Source organism: Chiloscyllium plagiosum, chromosome 21, assembly GCF_004010195.1.
Source record: "Chiloscyllium plagiosum isolate BGI_BamShark_2017 chromosome 21, ASM401019v2, whole genome shotgun sequence".
Taxonomy (NCBI): domain Eukaryota; kingdom Metazoa; phylum Chordata; class Chondrichthyes; order Orectolobiformes; family Hemiscylliidae; genus Chiloscyllium; species Chiloscyllium plagiosum.
The window spans coordinates 34764055-34784998 of NC_057730.1; the positions used below are offsets into that span (position 1 = coordinate 34764055).

General features: G+C 39.6%; 1 protein-coding gene across 3 annotated transcripts; it reads left to right on the plus strand.

Annotated features, from left to right (window-relative positions):
* Nucleotides 1-2796: 2796 nt before the first annotated feature.
* On the plus strand, nucleotides 2797-19472 carry LOC122560749 (tumor necrosis factor receptor superfamily member 13B). 3 transcript variants are annotated; one of them, XR_006314800.1, is made up of 7 exons: nucleotides 2797-3133; nucleotides 3441-3490; nucleotides 8976-9108; nucleotides 10368-10484; nucleotides 13212-13350; nucleotides 15487-15699; nucleotides 18901-19472. XR_006314800.1 is itself a non-coding variant. In XM_043711778.1 (7 exons), the coding sequence occupies exons 3-7, from the start codon at nucleotides 9022-9024 to the stop codon at nucleotides 19209-19211; spliced, it is 774 nt and encodes a 257-aa protein (XP_043567713.1). In that variant the 5' UTR covers nucleotides 2910-3133; nucleotides 3441-3490; nucleotides 8976-9021; the 3' UTR covers nucleotides 19212-19472. The 3 variants fall into 3 exon arrangements, 2 of the variants coding, with proteins under 2 accessions (XP_043567713.1, XP_043567714.1); XM_043711778.1 differs by lacking the exon at nucleotides 13212-13350 and adding an exon at nucleotides 14146-14191 and having other exon boundaries at nucleotides 2910-3133; XM_043711779.1 differs by lacking the exon at nucleotides 13212-13350 and having other exon boundaries at nucleotides 3096-3133.
* The last annotated feature ends 1472 nt before the right edge of the window (nucleotides 19473-20944 follow it).

Genomic DNA, 20944 nt, shown 5'->3' on the forward strand with positions numbered 1-20944 from the left:
CTATAGATCTTCAATAATGGGGATATTCAGCAATTCAATGCAAATGATAAGGCTGAAGATTTTGCAACCACCCTCAGCCAGAAGGACTAAGTGAATGACCCATCCTGGCCTCCTCTCCATCGTCACAGATGGAAGTCTTCAGCTAATTTAATTCACTCCTTTGACTAACATTAAATAGCAGCTGAAGGCACTGGAGACTGCAAAGTCTATGGGCTCTGACAACATTCTAGCAAAAGTACTGAAGACCTTCAATCCAGAACTAGATGTACCATAGCTAACTTAAACTAATACAAATACTACACTGGCATCTATGCTGCATTATCGAGAATTGCCTAGGTTGTTCTGTCCATAAAGAGGAGGGAAAATCTAATCTGATCCAATTCCCTGTTGCAGGAAGCTTAGGAGCTCCAAAGCCCAGAGAACATTGCAATCTGAGCAGCTTGCCTCTACCTCTGCTGAAGCAATATGTAGGAGTAGCAAAAAAAAACACATGTATGTCTGCACATTTTTGTTCCTTATTTAGCTCACGCAAATGTTAGCGTCAGTCAGTTTCCATGCTGTATGACATTACGGCCAAACCAATCCATGCTGACCAAGTTCCTAAATGAAACTAGTCTTACCTGCCTGCACTTGACCCATACCCTTCCAAACGTTTCCTATCCAAATGTCTTTTAAATGTTGTAACTATCTGCATCCACCACTGTCTCTGGCAGTTCATTCCACACACAAACCACTCAACCAAGAAATTGCCCTTTATGCCCTTTTAAAATTTCTCTCTTCTCACCTTAAAAATATGCCCTCTAGCTTGAACATGGAACATAGGACAGTATAGCACAGTACAGGCCCTTCAGCTCTCTATGTTGCGCTGGCTTCTATCCTACTCTAAGATCAGACTAACTTGCATACCCTTCAATGTACTATCATCCATGTGCCTATCCAAGAGTTGCTTAAATGTCCCTAATGTAGCTGACTCTACTCAGTGGTGGGTGCATGGAATGTACTGCCAGCAATGGAGTAAAACATCTACTTCTGATATCTCCCCTAAACCTTCCTCCAATTACCTTAAAATAATGCCCTGTGATAGACATTTCCACCATGGGAAGTAGTCTCTGGCTATCCATTCTATCTCTGCCTCTCATCATCTTGTATGCCTCTATCAAGTCACCTCTCATTCTTCTTTGCTCCAATGAGAAAAGCCCCAGGTCCCTTAACCTTTCTTCATAAGACATGCCCTCCAGTCCAGGCAGGATTCTGGTAAATCTCCTCTGCTTCCACATGTTTTCTATAATGAGGTGATCAGAACTGAACACAATATTCCAAGTGTGGTCCAACCAGGGCTGCAAAATAACCTTGCAGCTCTTGAATTTAATCCCCCTTCTAATGAAAGCCAACACACCATATGCCTTAACAACTTTATTGACCTGGGTGGCAACTTTGAGAGATCTATGGATATGGACCCCAAAATCCCTCTGTTCCTCCACACTACCAAGAATCCTGCCTTTAACCCTGTATTCTGTGTTCAAATTCAACCTTCCTAAATGAACACTTCACCCTTTTCCAGGTTGAACTCCATCTGCCACCTATCAGCCCAGTTCTGCATTCTGTCAATGTCCCACTGCAACCTATAACTGCCCTCCATACTATCCATCACTCCACCAAGCTTTGTGTCATCAGCAAACTTACTAACCCATCCTTCCACTTCCTCATCCAAGTCATTTATAAAAATCACAAAGAGCAGAGGTCCCAGAACTCACTCACCCTAGGGAAAAGACCCTTGACATTCATCTTCTCTATGCCACTCAATTTTATAAATCTCAATAGCATCACCCAACCTCCTCCGCACTCCAGTGAAAAAAGCCCAGTCTTTCCAATCTATTCTTTAGATCTCAATTCCTCCATTCTCGGCAACATCCAGGTAAACTTTTTTTTAAGTGCCCTCTAGTTTAATATCCTTCCAATAACAGGGCAACCAGACTGCACACAATACTCCTGAGGAGGCCTCACCACTATCCTGCAGATAGTGAAGACTGCAGATGGCTGGAAAGTCAGAGTTAATAAAGTGTGGAGCTGGAAAAAGCACAGCAGGTCAAGTAGTATCAAAGGAGCAGGGGAGTTGACATTTTAGGTCAGAAACTTTCATCAGGCTCACCAAAATCCTGTACAACCTCAATTTGGCATCCCAACTCCTGTACTTACAAGTCTGAGCAACGAAGGCAAGCATGCCTTCTTAACCATCCTGTCTACCTGTGACGCAGCCTCCAAAGAATGATGTACCTGAAACCCTAGGTCTCCTTGTTGTACACCATCACCCAGAACCCTAACATTAATTATACCAGTCCTGTCCTTCTTCATATTATCAAAATGCAATATCTTGCATTTTCCCAAATTAACCTCCACCTGCTACTCCTCAGCACATTGATCCAATTGATTAAGATCTCTTATCTTAGATGACTTCACTATCCAATTTTGGTGTCATCTGCAAACTTATTAATCACGCCTCCTATATTCTCATCCAAATCATTTATATAAATGGCAAAAAGCAGTGGACCCAGTACCAATTCTTCTGGAACAATGCTGGTCATAGGCCTCTAGTCTGCAAAACAACGCACCACCACCTTCTTTTATCCTTCTTGTCCATCCTTGAAGAATTTTTGATAAATGGCCCACAAAGTTTTTTTTTTATGGTAACAGCGAAGTTGTGAAGTTATATGAATCAATGTGGGGGGAGAAGCTGAAGAGGTGGCTGTGATTGCAAACTGTGTTGCATCAGCAACACTGAGCAAATAGGATCTGAGAGCTGAGAGTAGCCATTGCATTTGCTAGTGGCATGGATGCAAGGGTGTAACTGAAGTTAACTGTGCAATAAGGGCATTTCTGGCATCCCAGACAAGAATGTGAGCAGTTGGAGTTACTACCCTAATCACCTTCTTCACATCTCTTGTCTCCCTCACCTCTTTTCCTGAGTGGCTCAAAGTGAACTTAGCCCTTTGCTCGTTCCTCCTACACTGGTGGGTTATTGATGTGCATCCCGAGCCACATTTACTGGTTATCCTTCGATGAAAGGGAAGCAGGCTTGTACTTCTTTTTGGGTATTCAAGAGCTTGTTTCAACTTCAGGAGAGCAACAACAATGGGTAAGAATAAAGATTACAGCTTATTGAACCATTGAAGTAAAATTAAATTCTGTTCACACAAGTCAAACTGTTTCTGGCATTTTCAGTTGACCAGACTTGGTTTGTGTCTGCAATTGTCAGAAATAGTACTACAAAAGTTTGAAACCTTTACAAAGTAGTTAAATGACTAATAAATGCGTGCAAATTTATCATACAGTACTTGCATTTCAATTCAGTCTCTCAAAATTTGCTGTAAGATGATCAGGGAAAGCCCCTGGAAGTTCTTCCTTCTGTTAAAACGAGAAGTTTCACATTCTGATTGACACAGGCAAATGTACTAAGAAACAGCAGAGGATAACCACCTGGAACCGAGAGAACGTGAGTACCATATCCAAATGTATAAAGTTCTTGAGCACATTATCAGTGTATAAAAATGTTAAGAAAACAGCATTTAACCATTTTTCAAGGGATCCATTTCAACTCCTAGATTCCCTCTCCACAAAATTTCTTTAAAACAAGTTTGCACTATCTCACTGGGATTTTGATTTTGTTTTATTTCAATACAGCTGTCTCACTGAACCGTGCCTCCTCCACACTACCAAGGATTTCAGTACTTTGCTGTGAGAAGGTTTCACTGACTGCATTTAAAAGGCCATGTATATAATGAAATATCTGATCAGTACAAATATATCTAGTGTTTGTGGAAAGGTCACATTGAAACATTAACTCGGTTTCTCTCCAAGAATGTTGTTGGACTCAAGTGCTTTCAGTTTGCTTTGTTTCTGTTCTACAGGATGCATTTGAACAACCTAAGTTATTTGGATATTTCTTTCGTTAGTGAAAGTTAAGAAAGGAAATAGATATACTGCACAGTGTGAAAGAAATAAAACTCCAGTAGAAAAGTAAAGAATTGATGTATTAAGTAAGGGGCACAGTTAATTGTAGCCACCAAAAGAAAATGGGAGAGAGGAAAATCACAGAAGAAATCTGGGTAGGTAGCACTTTGAAAGATTCCATAGTACTTTCTATTCCCAGACAGTCTCAATTGCAAACACTAATATAACCCAAAACCAGTTGGCTTCAGAAGTTAGTGACGCATACTTGGATTAAGGTAGCTATCTAGGAAGTTCCTACAATAAGACCAGAGGGAGGTGGGGGCACCCATCCTAAAGCATTTTTGTTGCATCCAAGTTCAATCCAGATATATAGCAACTACCTAACCACACATCTAAACAGTGAACAACAAAAACAGGAGTCACTATTGCCGCAAGTGTGCAGTCTGACACAGACATACTAATACATTTATTACAACAGAATTATTGTATGAATGTCAATTGCAATGTGCTCAGGAATAGAATCTGAGTAAAGTGAATCCCAGGCTCCATAAGCACACTTTGGAATTAAAATGGAATTTCTCACTTAGCAATGATAATTTTTCTTCCACAATTAATTGCTCATTAACAAGATGCAGAAAACATAGCTAAAACCATCTTTAATTGTTATTTATCAGTCACACATTCTTACTTCTTGATAAAAAAAAAACCCTCAGATGAATTTTTTTCTTTCATCTCTTTGGCTTACTAACAACCATTTAAAACAGCAATTCTCTATCCCATTTATCTTTTATGGATATGTTTCAAGTTGAATGTGGCGATAACAAGGTGTATTTATTACTTATCACTGGATTTTGAGTGGCCTTGTGAGCTTTTTACTTGAACTACAGACTGAAGGTGATCCCAAGACATATTAATCATATTTTCATGAAAACCCTCTTTTGTTTATTTGTTTACATTGACTGTAATGGTATGAAGCATTCTCCTTTTGCCAAATGTAAACCTGGAAAACAAAGCAGATAATACATCTAGACTAAATGATCCATGGCATAATTTCTCCTACAAATTATTACTTTGGTTGTTCCTCTTAGCAAAACAAATGGAACCAGCTTGAATTACTTAATTACTTTACAATAGATGTTGTTGTGATCTTAACTCAAAATGAGTAGAAATTCTCTTGATCACTGACAATCATTTACCTGCATAAACCCTAAACCATAAAGTCAGAATGATACCAATAGATAAAGTGCATTTAAATCTAAAACCTATAAATCAGAGAAACTTAGAATAAAAATGATCAGTAGCATTCTCAAAATCACTGAACTAAAAAAAACACTTATTTTAAAAATATAGGTATTGTTGTAATGAGTCTTTCAAATTCTTAGAGTCCATTTTATTTCGTCTTGCCATATAGAGCTTCAAGAATTTGTTTAGTTTATCATGTTAACAAGAACCTATTTTATTTATATCGCTGAAAGGCAAGGTTGGTATAATAATGATTGAAATGACATCATAAAGCAATAAGTTATTTGTGAAAACTCAGAATGCAAGGCCAAATTAAACCATATTAAAAAATTCAGCAAGTATGATTAGGTTATGCAAAGCTGTAATATGCAAAGCTGTGATGATTACATAGTTCAAAGCTTGGGTTTCAAAAGCAGATAGCATGTCAAAGGAAGTGCAAATTTATGGGAGGTTACAGGCTCCACACTTGGATTCCTTTTTTTTTCTGGAAACTAAGTAATATTGCCTCAATCTCAGTCGATGAACTTCAAAAATAACAAGAGGAAAATATATGAATCTTATTAGTTTTCAAGATGTCTGGTTATTTTGTATTATCATCAAGTCTTGTTGGAGTCTGAATTTCAGGATTCACACCTAATGAGCTACTCAGTATCAAAGAAACCTGTTAAGTAGTTATGTTCAGAATAGAAAATAATGGGAGTGTAAAGATGAAGGATAGGTTATCAAGGCGCTTTGAATAATTCAAGTTTATCTTCAACAGTAGCAAATGCCGAATAAATGGGGACATTTAAAAGTTAGTTACATATGCTACATCCTTCCTTGTCAAGTTTCCCACTGTAATTGTAGGCTTCTCAAAATTACTATGCAGATTATTCTATTTTTCTGTGAACTTGTGCAGCCATGTTTAATGAGGAGATTAGCAGGAAAATACCAACAGCAAGATCAGACATTTACATCAGCAACTACACATGTTGGAACAAAACAACATCCCATCTAATTTTTCTTCTTGCTGGGCACAATTTAAACATGTAGGCTCTGATACAAGAACAAAACAAAATAAGATTTATAGCTGTCAATCAGCTGAATGCAGTTTAGAATTTACTAGAAAGATGTGCAAGCTTAAAAAGAATTATGCAATGCTGCTATTTACATGAAAACAATATGATGCTTAGCAAGTTAAATCAATCCATCAATCCATTTGAATCCAATGCAAATATAAAATGACAAAAGTGAATTGATTGAAAGCAGCATTATTGGCTGTTGGAGATTTTGTGTAACTATCTCTCATTAAAATGACAATTTGTGTTGGCCTACATAGGGAATTCAGGATTATAGTGTGGTCAAGTGCCCTTGCAGCCTAGAAAAACAAACCAATGTAAGCACAATATAGTTTCTTGTTCACCACCTCACCAGATCGGGTATGGCATGAGTTAGATGCTTGGATAAGTTCCTTCCAAACCACAATGGCAAGCAATCCCAGGCCAAGTCCAAAGATTAGATGCTGAGTAAAGCTTCCTCTGGACAGTGTGTTCACAGTCTGGGTCTTGTGAATGGCAACATTTTGGAGTGAATGAACCAACCTCTGCAAAGAGACCTCCATTTGGAACTCCAGCCAGGCATATTCCTAAATTTTTCAGCCCAACTACCTTTGTGTAATTGGTCATCCAACAGAACCATTCCATGTAGTTCTACTTTCAAATTCCAGGAAAACAAACAGATGTTCAAACAATTCAGTAGTTCTCGACTTTCAGTCAAACAGCCTCATACTTTCGAAATTAATTGCAAAGGCATTCAAAAGAAAGTATTTTTTTAACATCCCTAAGACTTTTCTCCTGGCCATGATGTGGAGGCACGACTGTTGAACTGGGGTGGAGAAAGTTAAAAGTCACAACACCAGGCTATAGTCCAACAGGTTTATTTGGAAGCACTAGCTACCTGATGAAGGAGCAGCAGTCCAAAAGCTAGTGCTTCCAAACAAACCTGTTGGACTATAACCTGGCATGGTGAGATTTTTAATTTTCTCCTTGCAGCAGTATCCAGAAAATTATACTTCAATCTCTGGAATACCAAGGTCAAACCTGGAAGGTTAGCAACATCAGACTCCTTTTTAGAGCTACAAGTACAGAATTTAAAAGGGGATAATAGGCATCCTCGAACAGAAGATGGGGTTAAGTGACAAGAAATATGGCACAGCTGAATTTCCATTATTTCAATCTGCTGCCCCCCCTTGCACCTACCTGGATAGGGATGGATATTTTACTAAGTTCAGGCACTGAAAAGGTGGGTCAAAGACAGGACATGACATAAATTCATGAAAGTGTTTGAGATATAATCTAACCTAATCTGCCAAAAAAATTGGCAAGCCATGGAATGAAATTCTAAAACAAATTAGTGGAAAATGCATGGCTTGATGAGGGTATTTTTACATACAAGAATAACATACAACATTCATAGCTATCAATCAGCTGAATGCAGTTTAAAATTTAATACAAAGATCTGCAAGCTTAAAACAAATTATGCAATGGTGCTATTTTCATGAAAGTAATATGATGCTTAGCAAGTTAAACCAATCCACATTTGAATCCAATGCAAATATAAAGTGATAAAAACAAATAGATTGAAAGCAGTATTATTGGCTGTTGGAGATTTTGTGTAACTATCTCTCAACATATCAACAGACCATGATTAGCCTATCAGGCAGGTACAACTCCCCGTTTTACTCCCACTTGGGATTTCACCTAAATATAAAGGTCTCGGTGTTCTGTAAGCGATGCCAGCCAAAGCAACAATTCCTGTTCATTTCTTTCAAGGTGACTTCAATGAGCTGGAACCTGCAACATTTATCTACAAAAGTGAAGCATCAAGCCAAAGTTGAAACTATTTCACATTAATGATAAAAGTGTCATCTTAAATACTCAAGTTTGTCCTTCCTGTACCTAGCAAGATCAAAGTGTGATCTATTTTAAACTAATACATGTCCAAAAATATATTATGTAGGTTGCTTGCTGTATTTGGAATTCATTATGATTACTATTCCACATTCATAAGTTTTGTCTTTATTTCAGAATTAAATACAAATTAAAAACACAAAGGATACCATTCATTTCTTTGCACGCACACTGTCTCTTTACCTGGAATGGTCTAATCTTATTTCCCTACCCTTATCCCAAATTCTTTAAACAGATTCAATGCTTTATAAATTCCTTCCTAAAATAAGTAATTGTCATATTCCAAAATGTGATACTTCACACTTTGGGTGTCACATCTCTTCCCACTCTGCAACCCATCTGTGTCTTATTGAAATTTTCACACTTCTTTCATTGCTTGTAATGCCTCCAAACATTGATATATTTCAACATAATTCCTCGTGCCTATTTCCAAAACATATACATGAAATTAAAAAAAAGGTGCCCAAGGCACCTATTGGAGACTATATTAACTTAATATTGTCAATCTATAAACACAGTCATTTAGAATTACTCATTTCAACCGTTTCCCAATAATACATTCTGTTTAACAGAACGAGCCATCTCTTTTGTAACCAAGTCTCCTAATCAGAAACCTTCAATAATGCATTGCATTCCCTTTATCTATCCACTGCAAATCAACGAGTTGAACACCATCACGAGTCAGATTAAATGGCCAACCATCTCATTGACTGCTGATTTTTCCTGCAAAACAAGCTTTGCAATTAATTTGTTGCGCTATTTGGAATGTTGAGGATGTGAAAGGCTTTATCAATGAAACTTAATCTAAACACAAAATAATCTTAATTTATTTTAAAGGCTCCACCGTCCTCTTATTGAAAGAGGATGAACGGCTGTCCAGACGATGAATTCTGGGATGGTCTCCTACGACAATGCGCCAAATGTACGAATTGTGGGCATAACCGGCATAGTGGGTGCAAGACGTACTGTGGTTTGTATCCTTTCACTACCTGTTTTTGAAGCCTGTAAACAGCATTTTCGTTTGAAGACAAGACTAAAAATATTCCTTCCTTCAATACCAAAGTAAGAAAGCCAACATCAGCAGGCTCCAGATCAAATCTGGCCATTTCTAACCCGATTTGTATCCTCAATCCAGGTAGAATTCCATCAGCAGGACCCAATTAGAAGCAAGATAATAAAGAGACAGGAAAACGAAAGCCAGTTGACGTGCCTACAGGCTGCACCAATCTAACCCGCCCCACATGAATCACGCAGAGTCCTGGGAGAAGTGGAAAAAAAATTGGAGGGGGAAAACACTTCAGGCCAAATTCTTGATGTTTACATTACAGTGTGGAAACAGGCCCTTCGGCCCAACAAGTCCACACCGCCCTTACCTAACACTACGGGCAATTTAGCCTGACCTGCAGGTTTTTGGACTATGGGAGGAAACCGGAGCACCCGGAGGAAACCGACGCAGACACGGGGAGAACGTGCAAACTCCACAGTCAGTCCCCTGAGGCGGGCATTGAACCCGGGTCTCTGGCGCCGTGAGGCAGCAGTGCTAACCACTGTGCCACCCGCGAATTCTTCCTCAATCCTAATAAAACACTAAGTATAGCCACTCATTCGTACTTATACAATGGGTATGATTATGTGATGATAAAGCCAATTCTAATATTCCGAATTCTACAGGACTTGCTCAGTGCTCTTACTAAACAGGAGTGAATCCATACCTATCAGACACAGCAATCCATTCCAGAGGTCACGATTCCCTGAAATTAAATGCCACCCATCCTTAGAATCGAATCATTTTTGTAATGAACATAATTTTCCCCCAATTTATCCATCCTATCCAACTAAACATAATCTATTCATTTTAAAGATTATATTAACCAAATGTCAATGTTTATCCAGTGAAGAAAGCCCCAGTGCCTAAATGCTAACCTGATACCTATAACGGTTATAAAGAATTTTACCCTCATCTACCTGATTAGTAATTGAATGGAAACAAGTTAAATTTACCTGATTTTTATTCTGTTGAAATGAATGGGATGGAGATTCGCTCCAATCGATAACTGCCCGGACAGAAATGAAACTCTCCTCCTCTGTCTTCCCCTCAATTTTTAAAAAATTATTTATTATGTCTGTAGCAGTGAATGATCTATGGAAAATACAAGTCGACTTGCTTGCCTTTCACAGGCAAACAGTTTAATGCTCACCACTAACTGAAGTTTTTTTTTTAAAAATCAGATATTTGGAGCTGCAATGAAGCTGCGGGATTTTATTGGGACAAACTGCTGCGCAACTGCATCAAGTGCTCAGATGTGTGTGGGCAACATCCTCAACAATGCTCAGAAATTTGCTATGGTAAGAAATTGGTAACAAATTATCTTGTCATTAGTTATTCTAAGGGTAATGAGTACATAATCAGGATCAGTAACGTCCATGATTATGTTGGCTATCACAAAGTGTCTTTTTCTGCACAGGACTGTACTGCACATATATCTATCTTGAGTACTTGAGTATTGTATTCACGCAGTGGACAATCAGACTTTTCCAGCTGTTTTATGATTTCCATATAGCCAATTAGCTCAGTTGGCTGAATGGCTGTTCGTAATGCAGCATGAAACCAACAGCGTAGGTTTAAATTTCCGCACTGGCTGATGCCCTACTTTCAATCTCACCTCTCACATGAAGCATGGTGACCCTCGGGTTAAACTCATCACCAGTTGGCCCTCTCATGGTCTTCTAGCACTATAGTAACTCTACAACCAATTGCACTCAACAGACATGTTTGAGTGTTAAATTACAGTTTCTTTTCATTATCATGTCCCTGGCCCTGTCCCTTTACACACACACACACACGCGCATCAGTGAGAGAGCAGACATGCTACTTGATCATGCACTGCCTTTGGATTATAGTTTAGTAAACCTGATAGGACAGAAGAATAAGACATGTAGCCGAATTAGATGGAATGCTACTTTTATCACACTGGATTCCACTAAATTTTCATGAAACAAGAGTAAGAAATTGAGAGGATGCTTTCACTTTGGTTCTGATTTTACATCCCAACCCAATGCAGTGTCATTTTGAAGAATGATGAGTTGTAACAAAAGCATTTGAACCCATGATTTTATGATGCTGGGAAAGTTGAGCATGAATGCATACTATGGTCCATACACATTCACATTCATAGCATCAACTACACATATGTTGAAATATCCCCTAACCCGCTCCCACCTAACTCTGGCCTGATTTCTCATACATAAAAATAATACCTTCAAGCAAATATCTTGCCAAATAATTTTGTTGAAGGATGGATCTTCCTGGACAGTCCTGATGGTGGATTTTGGAAAGGTGGTATGGAGTTGGGAAGCTATGAAATGGAAAGCTGTCGAGCAGAGACCTCCAGAGGAGCTGAGGTCATTGACAATCGTGGAAACAGTTTGGTGTTCAGTAGTGAGGTCAGGGTTCAAGGGAAAATAGAAGGAAGTATCTGAGAGATAGAATTCAGCATCTGCAAGGTAGAGGTCATCACACCAGAATACACAGACCATTCTTCACCATGGGCATGTAATGCCATAACATGTCCATTCCCAGTCTCTACTGGGAAGTCTCTCTACTTCTTCCTAGGCGGTCCATCCATCTACTACTGCCATTCTTTGCCAGGCTGAGCTCACCTACACTTTTGAACATTTCCCATTTAGTTCATCTCACTTTCTCTAGGTCAAAGGTGTGACCATGGGTCCCACTTATGTTATCTCTTTGTGGAATATGCAGTATATTCCTTGTTCTGGTCTTACCCAGGGCCCCTCTCACAACTGTTTCTCTGATAGGATTATTGGTGCTGCTTCCTTCTCTTGTCCAGAATTGGAGGAATTCAATTTTTTCTTCCAATTTCCAGCCTTCTCCCTGTCACCTGATCCATCTTGGATTATTCCCTTATCTGCCTTGGCTTCTGTTTCCATTTCAGGGAATAGGCTGACCACAAGTATCTATTACAAACCCATCAATTCTCTCACCGTCCTGTAAGAACTCCTTTTCATTCTCCTTGTTACTCCATCTCATCTGTTCCAGTCATGCCAACTTTTCACATGGGTGCCTTTGAAATGTTTTCATTTTCCTCAACCAAAGATTCCCCCAACTATTGTAGACAGGGCCCTCAGCTATGCTGGACCCATTTCCTGCACTTGTCTCTACTGCTTCCCCTCCAATAATGTTTCCTCTGGTCTTTTCTTTCCACTTGGAAGCTTCAAATCTCCACAATTAAAGTTCAGTGCTACCACTGCCAGCAGAATGCCACCAAATATCACACCACCCCCATTCCTTGTCAATATTCCACAGGGACTGTGCCCTTAGCAATACCAGAGCACACTACTAACACTTCTCTCCTCCATCACCTCACCCCATGTAAATCACAAAGTGCAAAACTTGTCCTTTCACCTCCTTTTGTCTGAGGCATCATTTCCAGGGGAAGCAATGGTTTAATTGTATTCCTTGGTATTTGATTTATTGCATTTGCTCTCAATTCAAACACCTCTAGGTTTGGTCTCACTGGGTGATCCCTTTGTAGACCTCCCCTCTGTCCTTAATAATACCAATCTTCCGAATACTTGCCACTTCAATACACCGTCTTGCTGTCATGCTAATACTTTGTCTTAGGCCTGCTGCAGTGCTCCAGTGAAGCTCAACACATGTGGAACAACCACACAGGCACTTCACAGCCTGCAAGACATTGTGTTCAATAACTTCAGGCATGAACAGTCCTCCATCTTGATTACATCACCTTCTTCTCCTCCTTCACATCTTCTCACCCCCCTCAAAACAATTGTTGTTTGCATAGGTCTGCTCTCAGCAAAGCAAATCTGTTTCAAGTATCCACATGAACCATTAGCACCCATTCTACAATGATATTTCTTCTGGATTTTTAGCACTCCCTTTGCCTTTTGATCTAGGAACCATGGCTATCTGTTCTACTCGCTCCTCTATCTGCTCTATCAACAGAGAAAAAAACCCATAATTTTCCAACCTCCTTCAGTTCCAAAAGGAGTTAAACATAACTCAAAACGTTAACACTGTTTCTCTTTCCACAGATGCTGCCAGACCTGCTGAGTTTCTCCAGCATTTTGTTTTTTTATGCTATGACAGTCCTTACCAGCAAGGTGGATTGAAATTTCTGAACTATGGTTGGCAGCCTAACCCAGTGATTAAGTCCTGGATGTCCCTGCTTTGGTAAGTGTAGAAAAGAATGGTGACTGTTTGCTGAGCAGAAATGCAACCTCTTGCAGAGGTACCATGTAACAGGTGGAGATGGCAGTAAGCTCAAATCATGTCAAGTTCTGTTCCTAGGACAAAAAGGAAATAGTTTGCAGACATCCACCAAGCTAAGTCAACTGCCCTTTGCACTGCTGTTTCCTTTAATTCCCTGGGAAGAATGAAAGAAGACATCACCATTTCTCTCTTCTGCATAAAGCTGCACAGGGCAAGAGCAAGGGCAATGTTTATCTCCTGACTGTCTTCCACTGTATAAAAGATGAAGGCCATTTTGTAGGCCCGTCCTAAAATTATTTACTTGGGATATGAGAGCTTTTCTGCAATTTGGTACTGCCATCATGTCCAACACCTGGCAAAGTGCATCTGACTGCAGAGATTGCTAAGTGCATCATGTCTTTAACTGTATTTAGCCTGAAGGCCAAGGCTGTGCCTAGTCAGTTGGAGAACTAGGCAGGTGAAGGCCTTATAAGCAGCATGACAGCATGATATCTTGTTCTGTTGCCAAAAGGGAGCATGTAGGACACAGAATTTAAAGGTGTGGTGCCACCATCCAGCAAATATCAACTTAGTATCTTTTGTATATTCCCCTCCATATTGTTAAACAGCTCTACCATATACACAATTTGTTCTTAATGTGTTTGTGACATTGTATTGGAATTGCTTTGTAACCAGCAGGGTGTCCATTTCATTTAGTGCAGTTTCTTCTTCATATCAGTGACAGATTGTAGTAACATATAGTCTTTCACATTGCAGGACGCATTATCCGAGGACTCAGATCAGCTCAGCAACTGGCACTTAGGCAAGTCATTAGTCAAATGGAAAGAGGAGCACTAAATTAAGTGTTACTTTCAAGTTCAGGCAGGAACGAAAGACAAACGCAAGTAGCTAGCCAGCTCACCATGTCTTCACAGCTGATAGTGAAGAATTGACCTATTGATTCCACAATGTTAAATATACTATATCCCCTCCAGCTACAGTCTCTTTCCTCCATAAGAAGCAATAGCTTTAGGCAAACAGGGTATCTGTCCTTTACCTCAATCATAAACAGCAAATTAGATATGTTGTAGATATTCCTTGCAATTGTTTGGAAGGGCACTATAATCTCTATATTGCAGCCATAGCAACAGACTTCAGGCTTAGTATTTGGCTGGAAGACAGAACACTTGGCAGAGTTTAGTCACAGTACCTTCAGTACACAGTGGCACAGTGGTTAGCACTGCTGCCTCACAGCGCCTGAGACCCGGGTTCAATTCCTGCCTCAGGCGACTGTGTGGAGTTTGCACATTCTCCCCGTGTCTGCGTGGGTTTCCTCCGGGTGCTCCGGTTTCCTCCCACAGTCCAAAGATGTGCAGGTCAGGGGAATTGGCCATGCCAAATTGCCCGTAGTGTTAGGTAAGGGGTAAATGTAGGGGCATGGGTTGGTTGCGCTTCGGCGGGTCGGTGTGGACTCGTTGGGCCGAAGAGCCTGTTTCCACACTGTAATGTAATCTAATCTAATCTACAGTTGAGGTGTGAACATAGGCCTCGTTGGAGACAAAGATATTGCTGCACTCAGACAAAAAACTCTCTCTCATCTAGATTACATGAGTACGTTATCCAGGCTAACTCTCCAAGATAGCATGAGGGTAACAGCAGTTATTAGTTCTTTAAAGTCAAAGACAGCAGAACTCAAATTGTAACAGTGAAAAAGGTCATCATAAAATCATAGTAAAAAACATGAAAACACCTTTAAATGTCTAAACCCAACTAAAGTTTCAAAGCTCTCTGAGATGTCAAATTTAAGGTAGTCTTTCTGTCTGAAATTAGCTTAAACTTGACCCTAAGTGCCCAGAGTTTCACAAGTTATTATCTCCTCCTCATATACAAAGATTCAGAAGACTAACTGTACACTAACTGTATCTTAAAAACCCAAATTACATCATAGAAAAATTGAGCAGAGTTCTCAAACACCCAATTTAAACTGCCCTGGCAGAATGGGAGGCCAGGTCTTTAGTGTAAATTAAGCATGAAAGATTGTTCGATGTATCAGTGCATCTCTCATGTCTGGCTCCATTTAATTTCTGGAACTGATTATACTTCTCCCTCATTTTGAAGGGATCACAAACTCAAAGGAGGATACCCAAACTACTCTGAGACACTGTCTCTCACATGAAGATCATTCCAACATCCTCCTGTTTGTGACTCTGGCAGCGGGTCTCTGTGTTGTTACTTGTGTATTTCTGATGCTGTTAGCTTGCTGTGTCAAGAAGTGGGTTCCTTCCACCTGCAGCACTGAGTCCATCCACAAGACGAATACACCCTCAAAAGGTCAGTAATTACATTCTTAATTTTATTTGCAACAGAAATTTAAAAGGCACAAGAGAACAATGGAAGAGGTGACCAGCAAGTTCTAAAACTGCAGATAGTGAAGTGGATTAACCTCTCGGTTTTAAACTCTGCCATGGAATCTGCATTTCATATCTGGGCTTCCAAACCAGTTTGAGTCTGTGGGAATGATCACAACCTTTACCCGACTGAAAGCCTCAATACTTAAAACGTACATTGGAAAAAGTCTTCCCTTATCTTCAAGAGACCAGCTTTTGAGAAGAAGCAAGTATAGTTGGAAGCCATCGAGTAGCTGAGCAAAAGGGTGAACACTAATCTTTGATCACAGTAGTACAAATATTCATCAGAACAGAACAGGTATACAGCAGGCTTTATTCAAAATATCAATACTGTGATTCAGATCTTCCCACTCATCTCCTGTACAACAACTCTGGCCAGTACCGTCCAGTACTCTCTCGAGAATCCTCTTTCAATAATGCTGATTCTCATCTTTTTGACATCTTCTGTAGTCCTCCACAAAATATTGTCCATCCATCCTCTCAATACAATCTATTTCTTATACTCTTAGCTCCCGTTTGCTTTCTGTTGTATAGCGAAATATAGAATGGTGGGAAACCCACCAGTCATTGTCAACCTGACCATCAGGGAGGAATAAAAGATGACAGGGGTCTGAAGAGTGCAGGAAGAGCACACAGCAATTGGAGATGTAGATGTGGGGGTCATCCAGGTGCCAACAGAATTAAGGTATTAAAACAGGAGCAGGTCATTTAGCTCATTGAGTCAGTTTTGAAACTAAACGCCATACACTCACTTTTACCTCATATCCTTCATGTTTTTAGATATATTTATTGCAACCAAATTTGAAATTGATAATTAATTAACATCCAATGCCATTTACAGAAGAGAATTCCAAATCTTTACCACCTTTGGTATGGAGGAGTGTTCCTTAATTGCACACTGAAGAGTTTGTTTGTAATCTTCAGTCAGGGAGTCCTAGACTTTCCATAATCAAAATATAGATCATCAAGAATTGGTTTTCCTCATAATACTTGATCCTTTATCTTCAAATTCCATGGAATAAAAATCAAATTTGTGTAATCTCTCTTGAATGTAACTTATGCTGTTTAAAGCATCATTCTGGTAAATCTACACTGCACCCCCAAGGTCAGTATATCCTACCTATGGGAGGTGCTCAATTACCCAGGTCAGTCTAATTAGAGCTTTCCATTTTGAGATCTAGGATGCTTGGGTTTCTAGATTTGAGACCATCAGTCCAATGTTCTTTGTACCTCCCATTTTTATCTTTTTACCATTTATTAAATACTCTGTTCTAGCTTTTTTAGAACAATGTAGAGTTTGCCTGTATAGAATATCCTCAGCTTCTTTCCTTCAATGAAGCAGATGATGCCCATGTGTAGCAAGATCTAATCAACGGCTTGAGATGGTGGCATATAACCTTTGCACAACAAAGTGCAAGGCAACTATTACCTTCTGCAAGAGTGTGTACACAACTTGTGACTGCTGGAGTGCAAAAGTTACTCTAGAGCTGGTGGCTTACCTCCTGAATTTAAGGCTCTCCATCAACGAAATGGCTTTATCATGGGAAAAAAAAGCTTTCCTCAGGTATCTGAATGGGTGCACTTCTAATACTAAAGCAGCTTAGCACCATTCAGAACCAAACCAATTCACTTCGGATCTTATCCACCAGCTTAAACATCCATATTCTCCACTACTGGCATGTAATTTCTTCGAAATGGACTTCACGGCCACCTAAAGCACAAGGGTAGCAGGTTCATGGGAATACCATCACCTTGTAAGTTCCCTCCAGTAGCGCACTTCCCTGACTTGGATTTGCACTATTGCTTCCTCACTGGGTGAAAATCTTCAAATTCCTGAACAGCATTATTCAGTATTATAATGCCTGAAGCACTCTCATTATATGTACTTCATTGATTAAGATGGTTATTTATCATTACCAAATCAAGGCAACAAGGGGAATGAGGGAAAATTTGTGTAATTGCTGCTCATGTCTAGATCCTGAAAATTAATGTTAATAAACCTTTCTGTTTACATGTAAACTATTGGACCTTTTAGCTATCCTTACTTATTCTTAGGTTTGACAGAACACTGCTAATGACCCTTAATATTCAAAAGGTTGGAACAATATACAGTAGGTGAAAGCAATAATCTTTAGTAAATGAAATGAGTTACGTAGTCTATGTGTTAGGCTGCACCCTGAATACAAAGTCGAGGAAACGCCCCTTTTGAAGGAACTACATGGGATCTTTGTATCACGAAAGTTAGGTACAAGGTCGAGTCAAATTGCAAGACTATCTGAGGGCGAAAACAGATTCTGTTCCATACTAAAGCAATGAAGTGTTAGATGACAGTAGTGACTAGTTATGTTAAAAGGGGTGTGGATTATAGCTCTAACTTCTGCAGTCTACATCAGATTATGAAAACATGGCTAGTGTGCACTAGGCCAGGAGGCAGTCAGGAAAATATTTTTGATAATGTTAACTTCACCCAGAATAAGAGTCAGGTGCTCCAACTCTAAATGGGATATTTTAATTGATCAGATGAATGGTCCATTCCATAGCAGGTAAACCAGGCTGCACTACTGGAAGGCTCGCAGAGTTAGTTGGAATTGACCATATTTGGAGGTTGGTTAGCTCAGTTCAACCGGCCAGTTCTTACAAAATCAAGAACAAACAGCTTTTCACATATAGTTAAGTGAAAGAGGTTAGGTATCCCAACAGTTTAAATGGATAAGGCCAGAGTTAAAGAAGAGAAAGTTCAAGTTAGAATTTAAAGTCAGAAAAATCTCTGGGGCTGCAGAAATGATCAAACAGGCAATTAATATGAATGGAGCCTTTGAAAGGACTGATAGTTAAACGGAACAATTTTAATCTATTAAATGTGTATATTTAACTGCCAGAACTAAATGCATAGTGTGACAAGATATTTCCACAGTCCTGAAACTAAAGAGAACTTTATCATAGGACTGAGGTGGTGGCTAATGGAAATATTATATCTCTATCTCTAACAGGAAAAAACAACAATACACAACAAACAAGCTAAAACTTTTTAAGTCATTTTGCTTACCCTGGTAGAAGGAAACTTCAAAGATTTTGAATGTGCTGCCTGCTATTTTTGCAATATTGAGATTGTTTCTTCTGACAGATGGACTACTGCAACTGAGTGTTGAAGGAGATGACCATAATCAAAGTATATCCTCCAACCCATCATTATCTGAGCCATCTGAAACTTGTAGTTATTGCTTCTCAGATCAGAGGTTCTCGGATAAAGAACGAAAGATATCGTCAAGCACAGCAACTCATCAGTGCATCCAGATACCATCTGTTCCTAACCAAAGAGTTCTTCCTTCTGCTACAGTTTACAAAGAGAAGCCATTTCAGATCATCTGCTCTCCTTCACAACCCAGCTTAAAAGAAACTCAAAGTTTCCAGGAGAAGTGCCACTTGAATTATTGATGACTTTAAGCTTAAACCACTTATTCTATTAAACGTCAACTGGACTCCCACAAAGCAGTCCCACAGTAAAACTGCTTACACACCCTCCCAATCTGACATTAAAAAGCACAAGATTTAGGACTCTGCTCTAACATCTCATATCCAGATAAAATATGGCCCATGACCCCCTTCAAACAACAGGTAGAGTTGAGGAGAGGTATGGAGAGATCCAGTCTTCATCTTCACAGACAACTTGCACAGAAAAAAAAAAGGACAGGAGTCACATAAGACAAGCATCTGTATTGTAAATACTTCAGTAATAGAAGTTTCAATCGTGATCGTTTAGGTGAGTAATACACTGAACCACATCGCAGCAAAACCGTTTGGTTGTTCACCAATCTGCAGATGCTATACGTCTTTGTGCCTATTGAATGCATGTATGGGATTTGAGACATGTGGAAACATTAGCTAAAATTCTTGCTCCTAATTACCACCTAATGATGTCCTGGAAAATATATTGTCTGTGGGATCAAATAGCCAATAAATACCACCATTCACTGCATACATTTGTGAAGATTAGCTGCAGTCCCTTTTGTAAGGAAGCTGAAACTTCAGTTATGGAAACAAAAAGTAGAAGTCATGCAGGTAGTCACTAGACAAGGTATTAATATGACAGGCAGACCTAGTCATGCCACTTTCAAGCATTAATATTGAGTGCATTGCTATGCCTATTGGATAAGTAATGCATCTTCAGATTTGCATACTAAAAAAATTATTTGCTGATTAATCTTTAGAGTTTTGCTGCTAAGGTGACTCACTCGTAAAGGGAACTCTACAAGAGGATTGCGAAGGTGACTAATGGAAATATAACATCTGATAGGAAAATCACACGACAGACAAGTCAAAATGCTTTAAGTCAAAGTTTGGGAGAAGATTTGTAGCTCGGGTGCTCGTTGTTGTGGTTCAGTTCGCCGAGCTGGGAATTTGTGTTGCAGACGTTTCGTCCCCTGTCTAGGTGACATCCTCAGTGCTTGGGAGCCTCCTGTGAAGCGCTTCTGTGATCTTTCCTCCAGCATTTATAGTGATTTGTATCTGCCGCTTCCGATTGTAAGTTCCAGCTGTTTGCTGCAGTGGTCAGTATATTGGGATGACAAGCAACATGAGTTCGACTGGGACAACACTATTATTATAGGACAAGCCAAACAAAGAACAGCCAGGGAATTCCTAGAGGCATGGCACTCATCCACAGATTCAATCAATAAGCACATCGACCTGGACCCAATATACCGACCACTGCAGCGGACAGCTGGAACTGACAACCAGAAGCGGCAGGTACAAATCAATATAAATGCTGGAGGAAACATCACAGAAGCACTTCACAGGAGGCACCCAAGCACAGAGGATGTCACCTAGACAGGGGACGAAATGTCTGCAACACAAATTCCCAGCTCGGCGAACAGAACCACAACATGCTTTAAGTCAGTTGGCTTACCCTGGTAGTGGGAAATTTCAAAAGATCAGCATACAAAACGAAAATTAGTCAAGACTTAGAAAGGTGGGGAGAAGACATCTCATGTCATTGTCAATTAATATGATTGTTTTTCTTTATTGTATTAGTGCCTGAAGCAAACATGATAGATACAAGTTTAGTTTTAGTGTTTTGGGGTGGCAGTGCAACTTAAGAAAATGATAGCAAGTGCTGTAAATGGAAGGCAGAAAGACTGAGAAGCAAATAGCCTGGGATGTTGCTGGGG